The sequence below is a fragment of the Carcharhinus amblyrhynchos genome, chromosome 9 (genome assembly GCF_965287045.1).
Source record: "Carcharhinus amblyrhynchos chromosome 9, sCarAmb.v2.hapA, whole genome shotgun sequence".
Taxonomy (NCBI): Eukaryota; Metazoa; Chordata; class Chondrichthyes; order Carcharhiniformes; family Carcharhinidae; genus Carcharhinus; species Carcharhinus amblyrhynchos.
In genome coordinates, this window is record NC_137332.1 from 100,613,952 (window position 1) to 100,639,531 (window position 25,580).

At 45.3% G+C, this 25,580-nt stretch overlaps 2 protein-coding genes across 2 annotated transcripts in view; both read left to right on the forward strand.

The window, feature by feature from the left end:
- The window catches only part of LOC145348142 (class I histocompatibility antigen, F10 alpha chain-like), a 31,872-nt gene extending 16,235 nt beyond the window's left edge, over positions 1-15,637 (forward strand). Inside the window, exon 5 of the mRNA XM_080196305.1 lies at positions 15,492-15,637. Within this exon, the coding sequence (XP_080052431.1) occupies positions 15,492-15,565 (74 nt within the window). The 3' untranslated portion in view covers positions 15,566-15,637. The remainder of the gene's footprint in view (positions 1-15,491) is intronic.
- Positions 8,286-9,574, forward strand: LOC145348231 (class I histocompatibility antigen, F10 alpha chain-like). The gene is made up of 3 exons (XM_080196431.1): positions 8,286-8,359; positions 8,722-8,982; positions 9,294-9,574. The coding sequence occupies exons 1-3, from the start codon at positions 8,296-8,298 to the stop codon at positions 9,572-9,574; spliced, it is 606 nt and encodes a 201-aa protein (XP_080052557.1). The 5' UTR covers positions 8,286-8,295.
- Positions 15,638-25,580: the final 9,943 nt, after the last annotated feature.

The following is a 25,580-nucleotide window of genomic DNA, read 5'->3' on the forward strand; positions in this document are numbered from 1 at the left end:
ATTTTAAATCCCAGCAAATTTCTCCTTAAGCATTTTAAAATATTAATTCACATGTAAAGAATTTGTGAATTTCAATTTCTTCTGCCCTTTTTTAATGTTTCTTTAAGTGGGTGCAATGGGCAGCACCAAGAACCCAAGTTCTATTCCCGGTTGGGGTCACTGCCTGTGTAGAGTCCGCACCTTCTGCCTGCGTCTGTGTGGGTTTCCTCCCACAGTCCAAAAGATGTGCTGGTTAGGTGCATTGACCATGCTAAATTCTCCCTCAGCAACAGGTGCCTGAGTGTGGCCACTCGGGGATTTTCACAGTAACAATTGCAGTGATAATGTAAGCCGACTTGTGAGACTGATAAAATACTTCAACAAAAACTCCATTGGAAAGTGTGCTCAAGTTAAGATCTCCCATTTCCAAGCACTCTGTCTTGGCAAATCACAAATATCTTTGAAATATCAAAGCCTTTGTACAAACTGGTGTCTGCAGCTAAGTTTCCAGTTCTTGTAACTGTTGGAAATACTGTTACACTTTGCAGTGTTGGACACAATTGTTACCTGTGCGGATGTGTGTGAGTTTATGAAACAGAAAAGGTTTATTGTGCTCGGAGCTGAATGGGTTAATTCTAAATTAAAACATGTTTGGTGAAGGAATTCACTGTTACTGTGATTTCAAGAAGAGACTGGGTTACAATGTTCTCAGAGTAATGGCGGTTTCAGCAGAACAAAAATATTTCTTCAAGTCTTGTGGATTCACCATTTCAAACTGGATATTTCGGAGTAAAAACCTTGGCGCAATTTGGATTAGAAGATAAAATCCCAATTGTTCCTCAAGGTGGCTTTTATGAAGATTTTAAACACAAGAATAATCCACCAACAATCACCTTAAATTCAGCTCCTCAATTCGAAATTACACCGTCAAAGCTTTAAAAAAACGACTCCACTCTGACAGATGTGGATTTGTATCAGGATTAGAAATCCACATGTTTCACCCGTTTCAAAAGAGTTTCATTGTAGCGGTAACAAGTTTTCAGTTTCAAAACTTTTAATCTGTTCTCCCCCTTTAGACCTAACCATTTTCAGGAGAACACATCAGAGTTGGAGCCGCTCTGAAGGAACAGCAATGCAGAGCATTCACACAGCCTTTCCTCATTCACTAACAGGACATTTACACACACACATCTGTACACACAATTCTTTCTCACATCACTTCAAGTTTCACTCTGGATCTTTTCAACCTTACAAATGTAGCACGTGCCTTTTAAAAGGGGATAAAATAAATTCCATCACATCTTCTTTCTTCACTAATGTCTGTTGTTGAAATGAAGGGAAAACCGCGTTTCACAAATAACCGAAAAGGAAACATTGAAGATTGTTCCATTGAAACAACAGAGGGCGGAGTTTCCAACAGAGTGTGTTTCAATTCCAAAACTTCTCCAAACTTCTTCAACTTAAAAAGTAAAACTTGTTTTATTTTCTCAATTCTGGGGACACAATCTGAAATTCCTTTCACTCACTCTCATTTCTATTTCACTGTAATTTTCCGGTTTAATTTCTCCCACCCGGAAGCCGAGGATCCGCTTCAGTCCCGGTTTTGATTTGAAACTTATTTGAACTTTCTCTCTTTCCGACAACAGTCAATCCGGCAGCTCATTTTCCATCATCTCAATGGCATTGCCCCAGGTCTGTCTCCCCGCGGTTACAATCCGGACAACAGCATCAAACTGCCTCAGTTCACCCACAATTTTCCAACTTCAACACGGAATTCACAGAACATCAACAATCTCCCCCACCCCTCCCCTCTCCCTCTCTTCAGTTGTTGTCTGAATAAACTCAACCATCGATCAACCATAGAATCCTTGTAGTGCAGAAGGAGGCCGTTCGGCCCATCGAGTCACTTTTGCCCAGGAGCTGAGTTACTCTCCACCAAATTCTCAGCCTCTGACCCACTCTTGCAGCGACAGCGTTTAATTTCTTTTTTCGAACCAACCAGACATTCCACGAACCAGACATCAATAGCCCACTTCTGAAAAGCAGCGAGATCTATTTCTTCATCCTGATTCAATAATCTAATCTTTGGTCTCACATCTCCGTGATCTCACACTATTTGTTTCTTCCTGTCGACTTTCTCCCAAACATTCCAATTTCTCAAATCTTATCCAGCATCCAATCATCAAATTCTATTTCATTGCCCACCAACTTTCAATTCAACTCTGTCTTATTAAATATTTAGTTTTTCAAATCAATTCCTTCCTGAACAAACACAGTAACTTCTCAAACATGGCTCAGCAAGCTGAGGCCTATTGTTATCGTAATTGGTTCAATGGTACAAGGTTTAATATAAGCAGCGACACAGCTCACACACTGAGAGAGACATGATCAGTACAGGACACAGCTCACAGACTGAGAGGGACAGTATCAGTACAGGACACAGCTCACACACTGAGAGGGACAGTATCAGTACAGGACACAGCTCACAGACTGAGAGGGACAGTATCAGTACAGGACACAGCTCACACACTGGGAGGGACAGTATCAGTACAGGACACAGCTCACACACTGAGAGGGACAGTATCAGTACAGGACACAGCTCACACACTGAGAGAGACAGTATCAGTACAGGACACAGCTCTCACACTGAGAGGGACAGTATCAGTACAGGACACAGCTCACACACTGAGAGGGACAGTATCAGTACAGGACACAGCTCACAGACTGAGAGGGACAGTACCACAGAGGTACTGATAGTGCTCGTCCCTTTGTGTGCAGTGATTTCTGTGGGTAATGGAGTGTGAGATGGGATTGTTGGGGTGAGATATGAAGTATAAGTCAGCCAAGAAGAACATAAGAACATAAAAAATAGGAGCAGGAGTAGGCCATCTCGCCCTTCGAGCCTGCCCTGCCATTCAATAAGATCATGGCTGATCTGTTGTGGCTCAGTTCCACTTTCCCGCCCTCTCCCCTTAACCCTTAATCCCCTTGCCTAACAAAAACCTATCCACCCGTGTCTTAAATATATTTAGTGAGGCAGCCTCCACCACTTCAACGGGCAGAGAATTCCAGAGATTCACCACCCTTTGAGTGAAGAAGTTCCTCCTCAACTCCGTTCTAAACCGCCCCCCCTTTATCTTGGGGCTGTGCCCTCTAGTCCTCCTGTCCTTTCTTAGCGGGAAGATCCTCTCCACCTCTATTCTATCCATTCCATTCATCATCTTATACGTCTCAATGAGATCTCCCCTCATTCTTCTAAATTCTAACGCGTACAAGCCTAGTTTATTCAACCTCTCCTCACAGTTCAACCCCCTCAACTCCGGTATCAGCCTAGTAAACCTCCTCTGCACTCCCTCCAAGGCCAAAATATCCTTGCGTAAATGCGGCGACCAAAACTGCACACACTACTCCAGCTGCGGCCTCACCAGTGCCCTGTACAGTTGCAGCAAGACCTCCCTACTTTTATATTCAATCCCCCTCGCTATGAAGGCCAGCATCCCATTCGCCTTCCTGACCACCTGCTGCACCTGCAGGCTGGGTTTTTGCGACTCATGCACAAGGACCCCGAGGTCCCTCTGCACCATCGCATGCTGCAGTTTTTCGCCACATAAGTAATAGTCCTTCCTACCATTATTCCTACCAAAGTGGACAACTTCACACTTGACAACATTAAATTCCATTTGCCATTTCCTGGCCCATTCGCCCAGCCTATCTAGATCCTTCTGCAGACATTCCACACCCTCCGCACAATTTGCCGTTCCACCAATCTTGGTGTCATCAGCAAATTTCGACACCATACACTCGGTTCCCTCCTCCAGATCATCTATATAAATGGTAAATAGCTGAGGCCCCAGCACCGACCCCTGGGGCACTCCACTAGTCACCAACTGCCAATCCGAATAGCACCCATTCACCCCCACTCTCTGCCTCCTATCTGACAGCCAATCCTCTATCCACGCTAACACCCTACCCCCAACTCCATGCCCCCTCACCTTCTGTAATAACCTCTTGTGCGGCATCTTATCAAACGCCTTCTGAAAATCAAGAAACACCACATAGTAGGTGGGGGTTGAGGAATAAGTGAGAAAAGATTTTGCCAGGGATTTTGCCAGAGAACGTGAGAGATAACAGCAAAATAGTCCATTCAACCCCTTGAACCTGTCCCAAGTTCCAACACAGTCATAGCTGATCTTCTGCCTCATCTTGACTTTCAGTCCTACTCTCTGTAACTTCCATTCCCTGAGACACCACAGATCTATTTATCTTCAATACCTTCAGTCAGGATTCATCCTTAATTTTCTGGGGTTGTAAATCACAAAGGTGAGTGAAGAAATTTCTCGTCATTTTAACTGATTCACCTCTTACCCTGGGGCTTTCCCCTCACGTTTTATTGTTCACCAACAGAAAGAATCTTCCAGTATCTTACCAATGAAGCCCTGTCAGAATCTAACCTGTTTCAGTGAGATCACTTTACTTTTTCTAAACTCCAATGAATAATCCCCCAACCTGCACAACCTTTCCTCATAAAACAAATCCCAATCATTCCAAGAATCTGCCAGTTAAACCTTCTCTGTACAAATGCCAGGATAACTCTACACAGAATTGCAGTTTCAGCAACGGTCTTTAAATTTGTAGCAAGAATTTTTTGTTCTGTTCTCAAATCCCTTTGAGATAAAGATGAAGGTACCATTTGCTTTTCTGATCAGTTTCTGAAGGAAGTCACGTGGCACAGTGGTTAGTATTGCTGTCTCACAAACCACGGACTCGGGTTCAATTCCAGCTTTGGAATACGGACTGTCCGTGTGACGTTTGCATGTTTTGCCTGTGCCCTATGGGCTTCCTTCAAGATCGCCGGTTTCCTCTGACACGTTGATTGGCCAAGCTTAAATTGTCGCTTAGTGTTCAAAGATGAGTAAATTAGGGAGATTAGCTGGGTGACAGGAATAGGGTCTGTGTCAGATGCTCTGGTGGAGAATTGAGTGCAGATTTGATGGGCCGAATGGCCTTCTTCTACACCGTTGGGATTCTGTCATTTCTATCTCATGGATTTTTTGTGTTTCTTGTAGAGTGCACCAAAGTCTCTCATTGAAGATAGAGTGTTCTACTTTTCTATTTTTCTATCCTTGCCAGCAAATTTGAATAGCCCCACAGCTCTGCTCTCTGCCATATGTGAGCAGTTCTAATGCTTTCCCTCCATGTGAAACAGGAAGCCACATTTCACTTCCAATGGTTATGCAATGTGCATTCACTGAGCCCACAGACAAAACTGTTTGACTTCACTACACCTGAATTAATGAGTAAATAAATGTGGCCTGGTCTCAGAAATATTCTTGCACACAATCATTTATTTCACAAAGCGTTTTTGTCTGAAATCTGCAGAGATTACAACAGGTAACTGAGGCTGAGTGTGAGATTAATAATGTGCCTGTCTCTGATATAGTATCATTAAGATATCTCTTTGATGGAAGTTTTCTAGGTAAAAAACAGACTTTACAAGGTTTCCTGGAACCAGTACTTGGTTTTGATCACCTGTGTCTCAGAGCCACAATTCACTCTGACTCTGTCTCTTACTCTGTACTCTATTTATTCCTCCCTTGTACAATATAACAGTGGGATGCTGTTACTGAAGGATGGACATGTTCCAATTTAAACACCTTCTGGTTGGCTGGGTTCAGCAGAATGACATCTGTATGGACCAGTGTGAATGCGTAGAAAGCCATATTGTGTTGAGATGCAGTGTAAACCCCATACTAGCTCACATTACATGCTGTCTGCCACCTTGCACCTTCGCTTAAATTGTCCACATCTCTTTGCAGCTTCTCTACGTCCTTGACAGTTTGCACTTCCATCTGGCTTTGTAGCTGTTGTAAATTTACATACATTATACTCAGCCTCTTGGTGTGAGTCATGAATGTAGGTTGGAAATTGAAGTCCCAGCACTGATCCGAGTGACACTCCATTAGTCACAGTTGGCAACTCGAACATTTATGTCCAATCTCTGTCCCCTGTCTGTTAACTGGTCTTCTGTTCATGTAAAAATATGACCCTCAACCCCTGAGCAGGGAATCAATGCAGAGATGCGCTTCAGAGAATAGGCTTTTTAAAATAAAGGATAAAGTTTGAAGGGGTTCAATGCTGTCGAGCTGGTGTCCTCTCATGTGAAGACCCGTGGATGTCTGGAGTCTCACACCAACAGATCTTTGGCACGGAGGGGAATATGGATCTGGACCAATTCTTACTGTTCCAGCCTTGCAGGTCCAAAATGCAGACAGGTTACACTCAGATGAGGATTCTCTGGCAGCAGGTTGTGAACCAGACACAATTTGAGGCAAGATTGAGAGAGAATCGGACTGGATCATATCAATTTCTAAACTCGTTCCCCAAAGAGACTGAGTTCAAAACCAACAGGTTCAAAACTTAAAGTTTGTCCCTATAATTCGATTTCCAAAACATCAGTCGCCTTTGCCTTTCAGTTTTATTCCCCATCACTTGAAATGATTCCAATTCAAAACTAGCAAACATGTCTTTCTCAAGTACCATATAGGCCAGGTGACAGCAGGCTGGCTCCCTATCCAAGGTGAAGTTAATGGTCCTATTTATAGAAATAAACTCCAGGTCAGCATCCATTATTGGGGCAATGCAATGTCTTTCCATGTTTTATGAAAGATATGCGTAGCCCAACACATTGAATTGTCCCAGTGTCATTCAGAAGTCCCTTATCTCCAATAATATTCCAGCAAATTTGCTCTTCACCCTCTCGAATACATTGATATCCTTCCTAAAACACTATGACCAGAGGTGGGGTCAATTCTCCAGCTGAGATCTAATCAATATTTTATCAATGTTCAGTGAGACCTCCTTGCTTTTGTACTCTGTGCCTCTATATATAAAACAATGGGGTAAATATGCTTCTTTCACAATTTCATCACACCTTCCTGCCAGCCTCATATTCCTGATGTGGAGATGCTGTCGTTGGACTGGGGTAAACACAGTAAGAAGTATCACAACACCAGGTTAAAGTCCAACAGGTTTATTTGGTAGCAAATGCTACTCGCTTTCAGAGCGCTGCTCCTTCATCAGTTAAGTGGGAGTTCTGTTCATAAATAGGGCATATAAAGACACAAACACAACTTACAGAATACTGATTGGAATGCGAATCTTTACAGCTAATCTAGTCTTAAAAGGTACAATGTGAAGGGAGAGAGAGCATGAAGCACAGGTTAAAGAGATGTGTATTGTCACCAGACAGGACAGTGAGTGAGATTTTGTAAGTCCAGGCAAGCCGTGGGGGTTACAAATGGTGTGACATGAACCGAGATCCCGGTTGAGGCCATCCTCATGTGTGTGGAAGTTGGCTATCAGTCTCTGCTCAGCGACTTTGCACTGTCTTGTGTCGTGAAGGCCACCTTGGAGAACACTTACCCGAAGGTCAGAGGTCGAATGCCTCACACTCACTCAGATCTCTCTGTTCATACAATCCCTTTATAACTGTATCATTCAGTTTGCATTACCTCTGTACATTCTTCTGTTCAAACTGCAGCACTTAAAATACTTCACTGGATTGTATTTGAACTGCTCTGTGTCTGCCCATTTCACCAGTCTGTCTAATGGAACACTGATTGTGTCTGGATGTTGTACAAAGTGATGGAAGTGAAGTTTCAGTTTTACAGAGAGACTTTCTTCAGACCCTGTCTGGAGTCACTGTCTTCAGTTCTGGACACCACACCTGAGGATGGGGAGATTGGTCTTGGAGGGGGTGCAGTGTTGGTCTCCAGAAGGAGACCACAGTAAAAATGAATTTGTATGAACTTGGTTTTTATTTCGGAGATTTAGAATGTTGAGGGGAGATCTGTTCGATCTGTTAATAATGTTAAAATGAATCAGTAGTGTGCAAGCCACATCCAGTCTTTGCACAAAAAAAATGAATATCTGGACAATTGGAGACTTTTATTGGGTAATGATATCTAAGGATCTGTTTTATAGTCAGAAACTGGAGTCCAGATCAGCAGTGATCGAACTGGATGGTTCACTCAGCCCTGTTCCTGTTCTTAATCTCCTTCCCTCTGTCACTGTGTCAAACTCCTTCCAGCTGATTCTACCCGGCAACTGATGATGTCATCAGGTGTATTTACTTGATTGGACAGTTCTCAACATTGAGGCAGTTTCTCAACTTTTTTTCTATTCTGCCAGAGACGGTTCAATCCTATTTTGTGTCCAATCAGATTGAGGCTCAGTGTGAACCGGGAAAGACAGAAGGAGTGAGTTGAGAAAATGGCCTTTCTTTGAAAAAGAGTTTCCAGCAAATGTTTCCCCAACATGAGGGAAGCAGCAATGATTGGACTGATAGAGCTGGTCCTTCTGTGTGGAGAGGTGTCTGCAGGTGAGTGATGGGGTGTGAGAGGGGCAATGCCAGGCTGGGTACTGGGGTATTAACCCTGGGTCAGTGGGTGATGGGGTGTGAGAGGGGCAATGCCAGGCTGGGTACTGGGGTATTAACCCTGGGTCAGTGAGTGATGGGGTGTGAGAGGGGCAATGCCAGGCTGGGTACTGGGGTATTAACCCTGGGTCAGTGAGTGATGGGGTGTGAGAGGGGCAATGCCAGGCTGGGTGGAGGTTTTGCTCTCGGTTTGGAATCAGTGTTTTGGGGTTCATGCCCTGATCTGTGTGTGTGTGTGTGTGTGAGGGTGAGGGTGTTGGTGTTTTTAGGGTGTATATCCTGAATTCTCTCTCTATCTATTTCAGGCTCTCACTCTCTCCGGTATTTCCTCACGGGAATGACTCCGATCCCGGGTTTCCCGGAGTTTGTGGTTGTCGGTTATGTGGACGGTGTCCAGTTTGTTATGTACGACAGTGATCGGAGGGAGCTGATCCCCCGGGAGCAGTGGATGGTGGAGAGCGAGGGTCCGGCATCCTGGGAGAGGAAGAAGATGTTCATAAATCAGCAGGAGATCAGTTCTAAAGCTAATATTCTGCTCCTTACGTCGCGCAGCAACCAGACAGGAGGTGAGTGCTCACTCTCCCAGCACCCGGGGATCCAGGTGGGAATGAGGAGAAACCCAGAGTGGATCAGGAACCGGGAGCCAGAGGCTGATTGGCTGCGATTGGAGATGTGACAGGAAATGTGATTGGCTGTGAATGTGTGGAGGGATTGAGGCTGGCTCTGATTGGCTGTGTGAGTGGGGGATGGGGCAGAGTAGTTGATGTTGATTGGCTGGTCGGATGAGATCACCCAGTGAGACTGGTTCTGATTGGCTGTGTGTGAGTGAGTCTCATGGGACTGTCTCTGATTGGCTGTTTGTGTTTCTTATCCGCAGGGATCCATGTTTACCAGCTGATGACTGGCTGTGACCTGAGGGATGATGGGACCACGAATGGATTCACCCAGTATGGGTGGGACGGATATGATTTTCTCAGCTTCGACAAGGATCACATGGTGTGGGTGACCCCGGTGCCCTGGGGGGAGATCACCAAAAACAGGTGGGATCGGGACACTGACAGCAATCGGAAATGGAAACATTACCTGGAGGTGGAGTGTATCGAGTGGCTGAGGAAATACCTGGAGTACGGACAGAGAGAATTGAGAATCAGTGAGTGAGGGGGGAGTGAGAGTCGGTGAGTGAGGGGGGGAGTGAGAGTCGGTGAGTGAGGGGGGAGTGAGAGTCGGTGAGTGAGGGGGGGAGTGAGAGTCAGTGAGTGAGGGGGGGAGTGAGAGTCAGTGAGTGAGGGGGGAGTGAGAGTCGGTGAGTGAGGGGGGAGTGAGAGTCGGTGAGTGAGGGGGGAGTGAGAGTCGGTGAGTGAGGGGGGAGTGAGAGTCGGTGAGAGAGGGGGGAGTGAGAGTCGGTGAGTGAGGGGGGAGTGAGAGTCGGTGAGTGAGGGGGGAGTGAGAGTCGGTGAAGGGGGTGATGCCGGGACTCTCTATCTCAAGGTTCCTGTACTGACTCCTCTTTCTTTCTCTCTCAGTTGCCCCCGTCGTGTCCTTTACCCGTCTGGGTGATTCTAACCGGCTGTCCTGTGCCGTCACCGGGTTTTACCCTCAGGCCATCGAGGTGATTCTCTGGAGAGACGGAGTGGTGATTGGTGAGACTCTGTCCACTGGGATCTTACCCAATCACGACAGCACCTACCAGATCCGGAAATGGATCGAGTTTGATCCAGAGGACCAGGCCGAGTATTCCTGTCGGGTGGAACACAGTGGGATGAAGGAGACACTGGTGGTGATTTACGGTAAGACTGTTTCTCACTGTTAGAGAGGACCCAGCCTCAGAGCAGGATCACAGGAGGGAGGGTCAGTGCTGAGCTGTCAGCCCAGGACAGCCTGAGACCCGGGATACAGAGAGAGGGAAATAAATATTAATCTTCAGTGTGTTATATATCATGGCACCACCATTACGGGGAAATAATTGTGTGTCCTTGGATTTGATATCAAACAGACCCCACTGTATCCTGCTGTATTTCAGTGCAACAGGATCCAGTGTGTTATGGGATATTACAGGATGGATAATGCCTGCTGTACCTTGGGATATTACAGCACGATAGGGTCCGGTGCATCCTGGGAAATAACTGGGATACAGGACCCACTGTGTTATTGGACGTTACAGTGGGACAGGGCGCTGTGTATCATGAGATCCTTTGTTTGGTCAGGGCCCAGTGTATCCTGGGATATTACAGTAGGGACAAGGCCAAGTGTATCCTCAGATATTACTGTACACAAGGGCCTGATTTACTCGGGATATTAGAGTATTACAGAGCCCAGTGTGCCCAGGGATATTATTGTACAACAAGACCCAGTCCATTTTGGAATGTTATTGTGGCATGGGTAGGAGTGGATCCTGGGATTACAATACAACAAAGCCCAGAATATCGTGGGATATTAATGTATGACTGGTGTTGGTGTATCCTGCAATATTACAGTATAACACAGCCTGGTGTATCCTGGGATATTACAGTATGAATGGTGTTGGTATATCGAGGGATATTACAGTGAAACAGAGCATGGGTATCCTGGGATATTACAGTATGACATGATATAGTGTTACATGGGATATTGCAGTCACATAGGGCCTGGTGTATCATTGAACATTAGAGTAAGTCCGGACCTGGGGTGTCCTGGGATATTACAGTATGGTGGGGCCCACTATATCTGGGATATTGCAGCCTGACAGAACCCACTGTATCCTGGGATACTGCAGTAATTCAGAATGCAGTGTATCCTGGGATATTATAATAGGTCAAATCCTCGTGTATTCTGGGATATTGCAGCCTTACAGGGCCTGGTGTATCCTGGAATATTACTGTATGTGATAACCCAGAGTATCATAGGATATTACAGGAGGTAGGGCCCAGTGTGCTTGGGGTATTAGAGGGTTGACAGGGCCTGGTGTGTCCTGGGATATTGCAGGAGGTAGGGCATGGTGTTGCTGGGTATTCGAGGGTAGACAGGGCCTGGTGTGTCCTGAGATATTACAGGATAGACAAGGCCCAGGATATCCAAGGAACAATACTTCTCACTGTGTACCAATACATGTGACAATAATGAATCAAATATTACAGTGGGACAGGACCCAGTGCCTCATCACCAGAACTGACAAACAAGCACCAAGATCTGGCTTGGCTGGTGGTGAGAAGGGCACTCCCCGTCAGATCCTTTATGCACGCTCGAGGCCTCAACAGCACCGCACATTGCCCTCGAAGCGGCTGCGGGGCTGACGAGACGGTCGCACACCTCTTTGTGGAATGTGCCTTTGCAAAGAAAGTCTGTAGTGAGATGCAGTGGTACTTGTCGAGGTTCATCCCGAGCAGCTCAGTGACGCAGGACTCTGTGCTCTACGGGCTGTTTCCGGGGACGCACACCGAGACAAATATCAACTGCTGCTGGAAGGTCATCAACTCGGTGAAGGACGCACTTTGGTCTGCCTGAAACTTGCTGATCTTCCAGCTGAAAGAACTGTCCTCGACTGAGTGTTGCAGACTGGCACATTCCAAGGTCCAGGACTACGTGCTGAGGGACAGGCTGAAGCTTGGGGCAGCCGCCGCAAAGGCACAGTGGGGAAAGGCCACACTGTAAGGCCTTTTAACGGAGGCAGACCGAGGGCCCAGGAACTGCAGAATACCCTCGACCTGCGGAGCTGTGTGCCAATCCGAGCACTAACGGCACACAGTAATTTATTGAGGCATGTAAATAGTTTTAAGTATTGAAATGTAATCATTGTAATTCGCACAAATCTGTACATCTTAAGAACATAAGAACATAAGAAATAGGAGCAGGAGTAGGCCATCTAGCCCTTCAAGCCTGCCCCGCCATTCAATAAGATCATGGCTGATCTGTTGTGGCTCAGTTCCACTTTCCCGCCCTCTCCCCATAACCCTTAATCCCCTCTCTTATCAAGAACCCATCAACCCGCTTCTTAAAAATATTTAGCGAGGCAGCCTCCACCACTTCAACGGGCAGAGAATTCCAGAGATTCACCACCCTTTGAGTGAAGAAGTTCCTCCTCAACTCCGTTCTAAACCGCCTCCCCTTTATCTTGAGGCTGTGCCCCCTAGTCCTACTGTCTTTTTTGAGCGGGAAGAGTCTCTCCACCTCTATCCTATCCATCCCATTCATCATCTTATACGTCTCAATGAGATCTCCCCTCATTCTTCTAAACTCTAACGAGTACAAGCCTAGTTTATTCAGCCTCTCCTCATAGCTCAACCCCCTCAACTCCGGTATCAGCCTAGTAAACCTCCTCTGCACTCCCTCCAGGGCCAAAATATCCTTGCGCAGGTGCAGCGCCCAAAACTGCACACAGTACTCCAGCTGTGGCCTCACCAATGCCCTATACAGCTGCAGCAAGACCTCCCTACTTTTATATTCAATCCCCCTCGCTATGAAGGCCAGCATCCCATTCGCCTTCCTGACCACCTGCTGCACCTGCAAGCTGGGTTTTTGCGACTCATGCACAAGGACCCCGAGGTCCCTCTGCACTGTCGCCTGCTGCAGTTTTTCGCCACGTAAGTAATAGTCCTTCCTACCATTCTTCCTACCAAAGTGGACCACCTCACACTTGCCAACATTAAATTCCATTTGCCATTTCCTGGCCCATTCGCCCAGCCTATCTAGATCCTTCTGCAGACTCTCCACACCCTCCGCACAATTTGCCTTTCCCCCAATCTTGGTGTCATCAGCAAATTTCGACACCCTGCACTCGGTTCCCTCCTCCAGATCATCTATATAAATGGTAAATAGCTGAGGCCCCAGCACCGACCCCTGGGGCACCCCACTAGTCACCAACCGCCAATCCGAATAGCACCCATTGACCCCCACTCTCTGCCTCCTATTTGACAACCAATCCTCTATCCACGCTAACACCCTACCCCCAACTCCATGTCCCCTGACCTTCTGCAATAACCTCTTGTGAGGTACCTTGTCAAACGCCTTCTGAAAATCCAGAAAGACCACATCCACCGGCTCTCCTCTATCCACTGCCCTAGACTCATCCTCATAGAACTCCAGTAAATTTGTCAGACACGACTTCCCTTTAATGAAACCGTGTTGCGTCCGCCCTATCAAGCAATTCCCTTCAAGATGCCTCGCAATTTCCTCCTTAATGATGGATTCTAACATTTTTCCTTCCACAGACGTTAAACTAACCGGCCTATAATTCCCCGCCTTTTGCCTGGCACCCTTCTTAAACAACGGCGTAACATTAGCCATTTTCCAATCTTCCGGCACTTCCCCGGAATCCAGCGACGTCTGGAAAATAACCACCAAGGCATCCACTATAACCTCCGCCATTTCTTTCAGAACCCTCAGATGCATTCCATCCGGTCCTGGGGACTTGTCCACAATCAGCCCCTCCAGTCTGTCGAGCACCACCTCTCTAGTAACAGTAATGTCATTAAGACCCTCCATTCCTACCTGAGACATGAATATAGCTTTTAAGTATTGAAATGTAGTCACTGTAATTTGTACAGATCTGTGAACATGTTTTGATTCCACATTGTTTGCTATCAAAGCCCTGTACATTTGCAAAAGATTAATTGAGATTTTTATGAATAAAGTATATTTTTGGAAAAAAAAATTCCAGCTGGATTTAACTGTACAATCTGGTGGGTGGGATGTGAGCTCAGTGTCTGTCTCTCGCTGTATAGTCACTAAAGAACAGCTCATCCAATCCAACACTGAGCTTTGAGACTGGCCTTCTGGAGCTGGCTGCTCCTGTACAGTCTGAGGGTGGAGAGATTGTGGGTGTTGAGACATCCGGAAACATCTCATCCTGGACAGCTTCTACGAAGCTGCTGAATTTTCTCAAGGAAGTCAGAATTCCCAGAGATTTCCCTGAAGCCGGCCACTGGAGTCTGTCACTCCCACCGGATTTAACTTCAGTCGTGTTTTGTGGTGAGTCTGATCATTAGCTGAATGTTTGGGGTGTGGAGTAGAACTCAGGAGTTTAGCTGGTGTTTGGGGGTCTGATGGGTTTAGCTGGTGTTGGGGGGTCTGATGGGTTTAGCTGGTGTTTGGGGCTCTGATGGGTTTAGCTGGTGTTTGGGGTCTGATGGGTTTAGCTGGTGTTTGGGGCTCTGATGGGTTTAGCTGGTGTTCCATAGATGGAACATTGAATGTTAAAACACCTATGCTTTGGAGTGGGCCATTCTGCCCATTGAATCCCTGCCTGATAATGAAGAGCTCTCCATATTAAACAATCTCCTCTGCATTCTCTCCAATATAATCAAAGCTTTTGTGTAATGTGCTGACCAAACTGTTTGCAATGCTTCAGCTGTTGTCTATCTGGTGTTGTTTGCAGTTTTATCAAACCCAAGTTTTGCACCTTGGCTAATAAAGGAAAACATGTTGTATACCTTCTTAATCATGTTATTAACCTGACCTGATACCTTTCCCAGTCTGTGGACACACACTCCTGGGTCCCTCTGTCCCTCCACATTACTCATTATCCTCCCATATTTTGGGGATTCCCTTTGCCTTGTTAATCCTCCGAAAATCCATCACCTCTCACTGCTCCGGATTGAATTCCATTTACTACTGTTCTTCCCAACTGCCCCGACCATCTCCATGTTCCTGTGGCCTGAAACTTTTCTCCTCACTGACACTCACACGGATAATACTTGTACATCTGTAAGCTTCTTCTTCATTTTCCCTACATTAGAAGCTAAATAATTGGCATAATTTATAGAAAGCAAGGGACCAAGTTCTGGACCCTGAATCCCAAAGCTCACCACACAACCCTTCTTATCACCTCCACAAACACATCAGGTTCGTCTGAACTGAGGTTTCCTTAACAAATCCACGCTAACTTTCCTTGATTAATCTGTGCCGTTCTAAATGAAGTATTTTTTTCCCAAGCACACTCTTTGTTTTCCCAATTTTCACCCCTATGCTTCCTGAACTCCTCCAGCTTTCTGCAGTTTTAGGTGTCAGGGCTCTGCTGGGTCTGATGGGTTTTGTTGGGGGTGTTCTGTGTCTGCTGGGTTTTCCTCTTTCTGTAACAATGGATTTTTTTTCTCTTTCCCAGTGACCTCCCGCATCCTGTTAAGTAATCCAGAGAGATCAGTGAGAGATCAGATGAGACAATCACTGAAGCTTTAACTCTCTCGAGCTGACAGTCAGTGACTGATGGCGGACCTATATCTGTAACTGTGTAAATTAAACTGTAAACAGCTATGATTTTTCGATTGGGGATGAATTTTTAAACCTGCATAGACCATAGGAATCATAATCACTGACCACCACTTTACTCATTATGTCCAAACAATAAAATCCCTACACTACAGGATGCCATTCAGCTCATCATGTCTGCATCGACAACAATCCTGCCCAGGCTCTATCCCCATAATCCCATGTATACACCCTGACAGCCCCCCTAACACAAAGGAGCAATTTAGCATGGCCAGCCAAACTAACCTGCATATCTTTGGAGTATGGGAGGTAACCGGAGCACCCGGAGGAAAACTATTCAGACAGTGACCTGATGCCAGAATTGACCCCAGGTCCCTGGCACTCTGAGGCAGCCACTGTGCTGCCCAGTTTACTCACTGTTTTCACTGAGAGATGGAGTAGGTGTGTGCAGTGAGTGCTGTGTTCCCCAGGACAAGCCCCGGGTTTCAGATGACAACAAGAAGTCTCAGACCACCAGGTTAAAGTCCAACAGGTTTATTTGGTAGCACAAGCCATTAGCTTTTGGAGCACCCCTCCTTCATCAGGTGAGTGGGATTTCAGTTCACAAACAGAGCATATAAAGACACAAACTTAATTTACAGAATAATAGTTGGAATGTGAGGCTTTGCAGGTAATCAAGTCTTAAAGGAACTGACAATGTGAGTGAAGAGAGGGTTAAGTACAGGTTAAAGAGATGTGCATTGTCTCCAGCCAAGACAGTTAGTGAGATTTTGCAAGCCCAGGCAAGTTGTGGGGGTTAGTGTGTCATGAACCCAAAATCCTTATTGAGGCTGTCCTCATGTGGGTTCATGTCACACTATCTGTAACTCCCACGACTTGCCTGGACTTGCAAAATCTCACTAACTGTCCTCTCTGGAGACAATACACATCTCTTTAACCTGTGCTTAACGCTCTGTCCACTCACATTGTCCGTACCTTTAAGATTTGATTACCTGTAAAGATGTGCATTCCAACCATTATATGAGTTTGTGTCTTTATATGCCCTGTTTGTGAACTGAAATCCCACTCACCTGATGGAGGGGCAGCGCTCCGAAAGTGAGTGCCTTGTGTTACCAAATAAACTTGTTGGACTTTAACCTGGTGTTGTGAGACATCTTCCTATTGTCTCCAGCTCGGACAATAACTTGCAATGACTCGCATTCCAAACATTATTTTGTAAATTGAGTTTGTGTTTTTATATGCGCTGTTTGTGAATAGAATTTCCACTTACCTAATGAAGGGACAGCACTCCGAAAGCGAGTGGCTTGTGCTACCAAATAAACCTGTTGGACTTTAACCTGGTGTTGTCAGACTTCTTACTGTGCTTACCTCAGTTCAACTCTGGCATCTCCACAACAGATGACAATCACAGGGTTAAGCTTTAATCACAATTACATAGTTAATATTTCATGATAATCACACGGTTAAGGTTTAATCGCAATTACTTGTTACTATCGAATGACAATCACAATCATATTAAAGTTTAATAATAATCACACTGTTAAGATGTAATTGCAATCACATTTTTAAGGTTTAATTGCAATTACATTATCAAATAGGTGATGAGTGTTTCTACACTTATAAATGGGGATAGCTGGGACACTGGTTGGGTATAGTAGTGTTGTTTGTAACTCAACTCTCTCTGGTAAAAGCTGTGTCTTAGTTTTGACTTCAAGTGCTGAGGGAGAGGGGATTAACATAGTGTGAGGGAAGGGTTTTTTGGCTGAGATCAGGAGGAATAAATTGCTGGAAATCAGGGAGCCTGTGTCTCAGACATCTTTTGGTCAGTACTGTGGGAGAGCTACACAGTCAAAGTGGCAGTACTGAGGGAGTGTGTTACTGCCAGAAGGGCTGTACTCAGGGAGTGCGGCACTGCCAGAGGGGTGTACTGAGGGAGTGCGGCACTGCCAGAAGAACATTATGAGGGAGTTCCGCATTGCCAGAGGGATGGTATTGAAGGAGTGCTGCACTGCCAGATGAGCAGTAAAGATCTAGCAACTCCAGACTGGGCATCCATGAGGTTCTGTGGACCAACAGCAGCACCAGAATTGTACTCAACCACAATCTGGTCTGGCATATCCCCCATTCCACAGTTTCCACTAAGCAGAGGATTATCCCTTGTTCAATGAGGAGTGAAGGAGGGCATGCCAGGAGCAGCACTAGGCATACCTGTAAATGAGATGGTAACCTGATGAAGCTACAACACAGAACTACTTGTGTGCTAAACAGCAAAAGCAGCAAGGGATAGACAGAACTAAGTGACCCCAGAACCAGCTGATTGGATCCAAGTCTGCAGTCCTGCCATGTCCAGGCGTGAATGGTGGTGGAGAATTAAACAACTCACTGAAGGAGGAGGCTCCACAAATATCCCACCCTCAATGTCTGGGGAGTCCAGTACATCAGTGCCAAAGATCAGGCTGTAGTGTTTGTAACAATCTTCAGCCAGAGTTGCTGAGTAAATTGTCTATCTTGGCCTCCTCCAGAAGCCCCAGCATTAAAGGTGCCAGTCTTCGGTTCACTCCACACAATATCAAGAAATGGATGAAGGCACCGGATACTGCACAGGCTATTGGGCCTGATGTATTGCAGCAATAGTACTTCAATCCACTCTTGATCATCAGTAAAGTGGTGGGAGGAGATCACGTTTGGTGCTATCAAGTGGCACTTAGCAAGGACATGGACAAAAGGGCTGAACTCCAGGGGAGAGGTAAGAGTGCCATTGACATCAAGGCAGAATTTGACAGAGTGTGACATCAAGGAGCCGTAGCAAAACTGGAGTAAATGGAAATTGGGGGGAAACCTTCTGCTGGTTGGAGTCATACCTAGCACAAAGAGAAATTGTTGTGATGGTTGTATGTCGATCATTTCGGCTCTAGGACATCAGTTTCTCAGAATAGTGTCCTAGGGCCAGCCATCGGCAGCTGTTTCATCAATGATCTCTCTTCCATCCTAAAGTCAGAAGTGGAGATGTTCACTGATGACTGCACAATGCTCAGTACCATTCACGGCTCCATGCCCGAATGTAGCAAGACTTGGACAATGTCCTGTCTTGGGCTAACAAGTGGCAATTAACATTGGCACCACACAAGTGCCAGGCAATTACCATCTCCAGCAAAGAGGCTGTAACCATCTCCCTTTAACTTCAATTGCGTTATCATCACTGAATCCCCTGAATTGACTGAAGACTGGTACCTGTGATGCTGGGACTTCTGGATGAGGCCAAAATGGATAATTTACTCAACCTCCTGGGGGTTACCATTGATCAGAAACAAAACTGGGCGAGATATATAAATGCTGTCACTACCAGAGCAGATCAGAGGTGAACAATTCAACCTCCTGACTCCCGAAAGCTTGTGCACTATCTACAAGGAATAAGTCAGGAATGTGATCGAATACTCTCTAGTTGTCTGGACAAATGCAGCTCCAACAACACTCAAGAAGCTCCAGGACAAAGCAGTCTCCCTAACTGACATCCCTTCCACAAACATTCAGTTCCGATGAACAGTGAGAGCATCCTTCAGTGAGTGTTTAATAGTTGACAAATACACTGCAGAAACTTACCCAGGTTCCTTAAGCAGCACCTTCCAAACCCCTCCCCCCCCACCCCGCCCCATGTCCATTCTCTGTAAATTAGTTTATTCACTATGTTTTCTCTGCCAGTACTAACAATGTAAATTTCCCCAATCTTGCCCCTTGGTTTCCCTCCTTTGCTGATATTTGGTTTGTATTTCATTTGGTGAAAGACCAATTTAAACACCTGTCATTTCATAAAGCAGCCCAAGAAACTTCCTTGTAGAAGGAAATATGATACTGATCCTTATCAGAGGATGTGAGGCCATTGAACAAATGATGTCTCCACTGCACCACAAGGCCTCTACACTTCTGCATATTTACACTGGTGTTTCAATTCCTACTTTAATCTTCTGTTCAAAGTCATCTTGACATGCTCTTCATTGGCCCAGGAGGAAGAACTAGTAAAACGCAGAAACAAGAATACTGGTCCGAACTGGACTTGTACACTTTAAATCAAACACCATTAAAATGGGGTAACAAGATTAATGGTCTGAGCTGGCCTTGTATATTTTAAATGGAACATGAGTAAAATGGGAAGTAAGAATATTGGTCCAAACTGTACTTGTGTACTTTAAATGGGACACCCGTAAATCGGGAAACGGGGATACTGGTCTGAACTGGTCTTGTATATTTTAAATGGAATACGAGTAAAATGGGGAAATAAGGTGACTAGTCTCAAATTGTCTTGAATACTTTAACTGAACCAGTATAAGAGGGAAATATGAATATTGGTCTGAACTGATCTTGTATACGTTGAATCAGGAAACAAGAACACTGATTCTGACCTACTCTTCGATACTCTGAATCAAGTACTGACAAAGTGGGGAAATATAAATACTGGTCTGAACTGGTTGTGTATGCTTTAGTTTGGAACACCAGTAAAATGCGGAGATAAGAATCCTGGTCAGAACTGGTTTTTCCTGTTAGGAAAACTTTGATGATTTCTCCCATCATGCTTTGTGGTAAACCCTCCCACAAATCCTTGTTTTGTATTTGTCAAAATCTCTGAGCCCCGTGGAGATTGGCAGGATACATTGCACAATCAACTTCATCATTCGAACTTGCACGGTCTTCCAAAAGAGACATCATTTGAGAAAAGTCAAAGGAGATCGAAATGATGGTGTCTCCAACAAATTTATTTTCTTCCTGGTGAAGCCATGCAAATCACACCACAAATGCTCCATCTGATAAACCTTCCCGACTTTTGTTTACTTCTCTAAAGACCAAAAGAGATCTCTTATCTCGAGATCTCCTTTGAATGTCCAACGGGTCATGGCCAGACCACCAAATATATTTCTCTTAAGTCAATCAACATGGACACAAATATCTCTAAGAGAAAGCAGCCAATGTGTTAGCCTCAGCTACACTGAAACATAGATTAACACCAATTGATATATTCCACTGAACTACATCCAAGGTGAGTGTTTCTGATTCTTTCTCAATTCCAGGGATCAACATATTTTGCGAATTTGTTCCATCTCTTAAGCAACATTTTATTTTCTCAGAGCTAACCCACTACATTGTGCCCCCATGACCTATTTTAAATTTAAGATTGTCCCACATTCAAACAGCAATCTTCTTGTGCTGAGAAGTTATGCTGATGTTCCAGAGATTTCTTCCCAAATAAAAACTTTTTTGATCCCAAGAAATCACCCAGACTGAGGGTGAGATTTTCCGGTTGCCTCTGCCCTGAGACTGGATCTTTCCACACAAGGTCAATCGACCTTTAAATGGTCGGTCAAATTCCCCATCCTGTTCGTGCTGATTCTTGTGGTGGGCAGATCGGAAAGTTTACCACTGAATCACAGAATTGATACAGGGCGGAAGGCGGCCATTCAATGGTTTTCCCATTAGCTTTCATTGTGAAAACTAAAATGTTTATTTTTAATTCATTCGTGGGACATGGGCATCACTGGTTGGCCAGTATTTATTGATGTGGAGATGCTGGCATTGGACTGCAATAAGCACAGTATGAAGTCTCACAACACCAGGTTAAAGCTTTATTTGAACCTGTTGGACTTTAACCTAGTATTGTGAGACTCCTTACAGTATTTATTGCCTAACCCAGTAGCCCAAAGTCAGTTGAGAGGCAGCCGTATTGCTGTGGCTCTGGAGTCACATGTAGGCCAGACCAGGTAAGGCCGGCAGATCTCCTTCCCTAAAGGATGTTAATGAAGCAATTGGCCCATTGAGCCTGCACCTACAACAATCCCACCTCGGATCTATACTCAGAACCCCACACCTTTACCCTACTAGCCCCCCTGACACCAAGGATCAATTTGGCATAGCTAATCCACCGAATCTTCTCATCTTTGGGTTTTGGGAGGAAAGCAGAGCACCTGAAGGAAAGCCATGCAGACACAGGGGATAACGTGCAAACTCCACACAGACGGTGACCCAAGGCTGGAATTGAACCCACGTCCCTGGCGCTGTGAGGAAACTGTTGCCACTGTGCTGCCTCGGTTTCACTGTGTTGGTGTTTAGCGGTCTGATTGCTTTTGCTACATCACCTCATTTTGTTTTCTGTCGATCCTTCCGGCCCTGCCCTGTCCCCCCACCGTGGCCCCCCACCCTGTCTCCCCACCCCATCCAACGACCACCCCGCACATTCAGACTCTCCCCTTTCCCCCCTCCTCCTGCGGGTCTGTCTGGTCTGTCTCCCCACGGTTACAATCCGGACAACAGGATCAAACTGCCTCCGTTCAGCCAGAATTTTCCAACTTCAACACAGAATTCACAGAACATCAACAACTGCCCCCCCTCCCTCCGCCCATCTCTCTTTATTGATTCTCTCAACACAACTCAACCAGAGGTTAAGTGTAGAGACCCTACAGTGCAGAAGGAGGCCGTTCAGCCCATCACATCCATGCTAACTGTCCGACAGACCAGGTTATGCAACTCCACACAGACAGTCAGCCAAGGTTGGAATTGAACCCAGGTCCCTGGCTCTGTGAGGCAGCAGTGCTAACCATTGTGCCACCATGTCATCCACATCCACACAGATTGCTTCCCATCCTTTAGGTTTGTGCACAGGATGGAGAGATATTGATAAAATAAAATGAGAAGTTGTTTGATTACAAATGAGGATATCTCTGAACATAAACAACTCAGTTATTCACACAGTACTTTAAACTTTACTGTGAGTTTCTTTATTTTTTTTTCCTAATCTGCTTCTGATATTCCACCAGCTGGACATTAACAGACCATTTCTGAAAAGCAGCGAGATCCATTTCTTCATCATGATTCAATAATCTAATCTTTGGTCTCATAACTCCATGATCACTATTTATTTCTTCCTGTTGATTTCTCCCAAACATTCCAAATTCCCTACTCTAATCCAAGCACTGAATCTCCAAATACTGTTTCTTTGTACACTATTTTATCTTTCAATTAACTCTGTCTTATCAACTATTCACTTTTTCAAATCAATTCCTCCCTGAACAAACACAGTAATTCCTCAAACAAGGCTCAGCAAGCTGAGACCTATTGTTATGGGCTTATGGGATGTTAGCCTTTATAGGAAGGGGCTTAGAGTATAAAAGCTGCCGTCTAATGCTTCAGTTATACAGAACGTTGGTTAGACCGCATTTGGAGTACTGCGTCCAGTTCTGGTCACCTTATTACCGGAAGGACGTGGAGTCTCTGGAAAGGGTGCAGAGGAGGTTTACCAGGATGTTGCCTGGCATGGGGGGACTGGGTTACGAGGAGAGACTGAAGAGACTGGGGCTATTCTCCTTGGAAAGAAGGAGATTGAGAGGGGACATGATAGAGGTATATAAGATACTGAAGGGAATAGATAGAGTTAATAGTGAGAGACTGCTCCCTAGACTGGGTACGAACACAAGAGGTCATCAATTAAGGGTGAGGGGGGGGGGAGGTATAATTTGGAGGTAAGAGGAAGGTTCTTTACACAGAGAGTTGTGGGGGTCTGGAATGCGCTACCGAGTAGGGTGGTGGAGGCAGGCACGTTGGACTCGTTTAAGATGCAGTTAGATAGGCATATGAGTGAAACGGGAATGGAGGGATATGGTAGGGGCTATTAAATAGGGTAAACCTCGGGAGACACCGGAAGGGCAGGCTGTATAACTAATATGTTTTGTCTTTATTCCACAGGTGGAGGTCCACCTCGTGTCAAGCGAGGGGCATGCACACGGCGGGTTGTGCGTGGGCTGCTCTTGGAAGTCCAGGAGTGGCCTAGTACTTCATGTCGGTGTGTGTGCTTGATCCTGGACCGATAGACGGGCTCCACAACAGCTCAGTGACTAGCACTGCTAGCTGTGCAGATACATGGATTTGGGCCTGTGTCTGTGGGAGTTTGCGCATTCTCCCTGTGGTTGCGTGGGTTTCCTCCGGGCGCTCCGGTTTCCTCCCACACCCCAAAGATGTGCTCTTAGGCTAATTGGTTTCCACCAAATTGACACTATTTCTTCCCTGAATCTGACTGAGTAGGGTCCCATTCGTAGACATGCAGGGTAGAATAGGTGTAGGGCGATGTGGCGGCGCGGGCACGTTGGGCCGAAGGGCCTGTTTCCCGTGCTGGGTTGTTCTTTGTTCTTTGTTCTTTGTTCTTTGTTATCGTGATTGGTTCAATGGTAGAACGTTTAATATAAGTAGAGGACAAAGGTCACACACTGAGAGGGACAGTATCAGTACAGGACACAGCTCACACACTGAGAGGGACAGTATCAGTGCACGACACAGCTCACACACTCAGAGGGACAGTATCAGTACAGGACACAGCTCACATACTGAGAGGGACAGTATCAGTACAGGACACAGCTCACACACTGAGAGGGACAGTATCAGTACAGGACACAGCTCACAGACTGAGAGGGTCCGTATCACAGAGGTACTGATAATGCTGGTCCCTTTGTGCGCAATGAATTCTGTGGGTGATAGAGTGTGAGGTGGGATGTCATGTTTCCCCAGGACAACAAATGATTTTAGCCGATTAGAACAGAGAGTCTGAGTCTTGATCTTCCAAGCAGTAGACTTTATTTTCCAGTACAAGACAATAAAGCCGGGATGTCCGGATCAATCCAATGAATCATTCTGCTTACAGTCTTTTTATGCACATTACAGCTCCATATCTCAGAACTCTTATCTTACCCTTAGATTTCCTTGTTTTAGCCATCATTATTTCTGGGCTAGCCCTTTATCTACCCTGCTTGAGATTGGTCCCTCATTAATACATCTCTTTGCCCTTGAAACCATGGTAGTTCCAGTCTCTGCCCTTATCTAAACTATTCTGTTTATACAATAATCGTGGTTTAGCTAACTTAGATCAATTAGTGAAGAAAACGTGTTTATTTTACTCTCCTTTTTGCTATAGTCACGTATTAAGCTGGACAACTGGACAACGTCCAGTGTTCCTCAGGAGGCTACTGTCTATATTCATTAATAAGTGTTTACTATATCAACTTTGGTGGGTTACATGGGTAATTATATTGGTTATATTTCATTCAGTCATATCAGTCTGACTACTATGCTAATTACATTCGATAACATACTTTGAGTGCCATGCTGGTTTCACTCCATCTTCCATTTTGAACCTGCTTCATCACACGTATTTCAATTACAAGTATTAGAGCAAATTCTCTTACAGGATTGCTGGGGTTAGATCTGAACCAGAAGTCAGCAGAGAACGTGAGGGATAACAGCAAAATAGTCCATTCAACCCCTTGAACCTGTCCTGAGTTACAACACAATCATAGCTGATCTCCTGCCTCACCTCGACTTTCAGTCCTGCTCTCTGTAACCTCCATTCCCTGAGACACCACAGATCTATTTATCTTCAATACCTTCAGTAAGGATTCATCCTTAATTTTCTGGGGTTGTAAATCACAAAGGTGAGTGAAGAAATTTCTCGTAATTTTAACTGGTTCACCTCTTACCCTGAGGCTTTGCCCTCATGTTTTATTGCTCACCAACAGAAAGAATCTTTCAGTATCTTACCAATGAAGCCCGATCAGAATCTAATCTGTTTCAGTGAGATCACTCTATTCTTTTCCAAATTCCAATGAATAATTCCCCAACCTTTCCTCATAAAACAAATCCCAATCATTCCAAGAATCAGCCAGTTAAACCTTCTCTGTGCAAATCCCAGGATAACTCTACACAGAATTGCAGTTTCAGCAACGGTCTAAAATTTTTTGTTCTGTTCTCGAATCCCTTTGCTATAAAGATGTCGGCTCCATTTGCTTTTCTGATTGATTTCTGAAGGAAGTCATGTGGCACAGTGGTTAGTCTTGCTTCCTCACAAACCAGGGACTCGGGTTCAATTCCGGCTTTGGAATATGGACTGATTGGTTCAGTCCTATTTTGTGTCCAATCAGATTGAGGCTCAGTGAAAACAGGAAAAGACAGAAGGAGT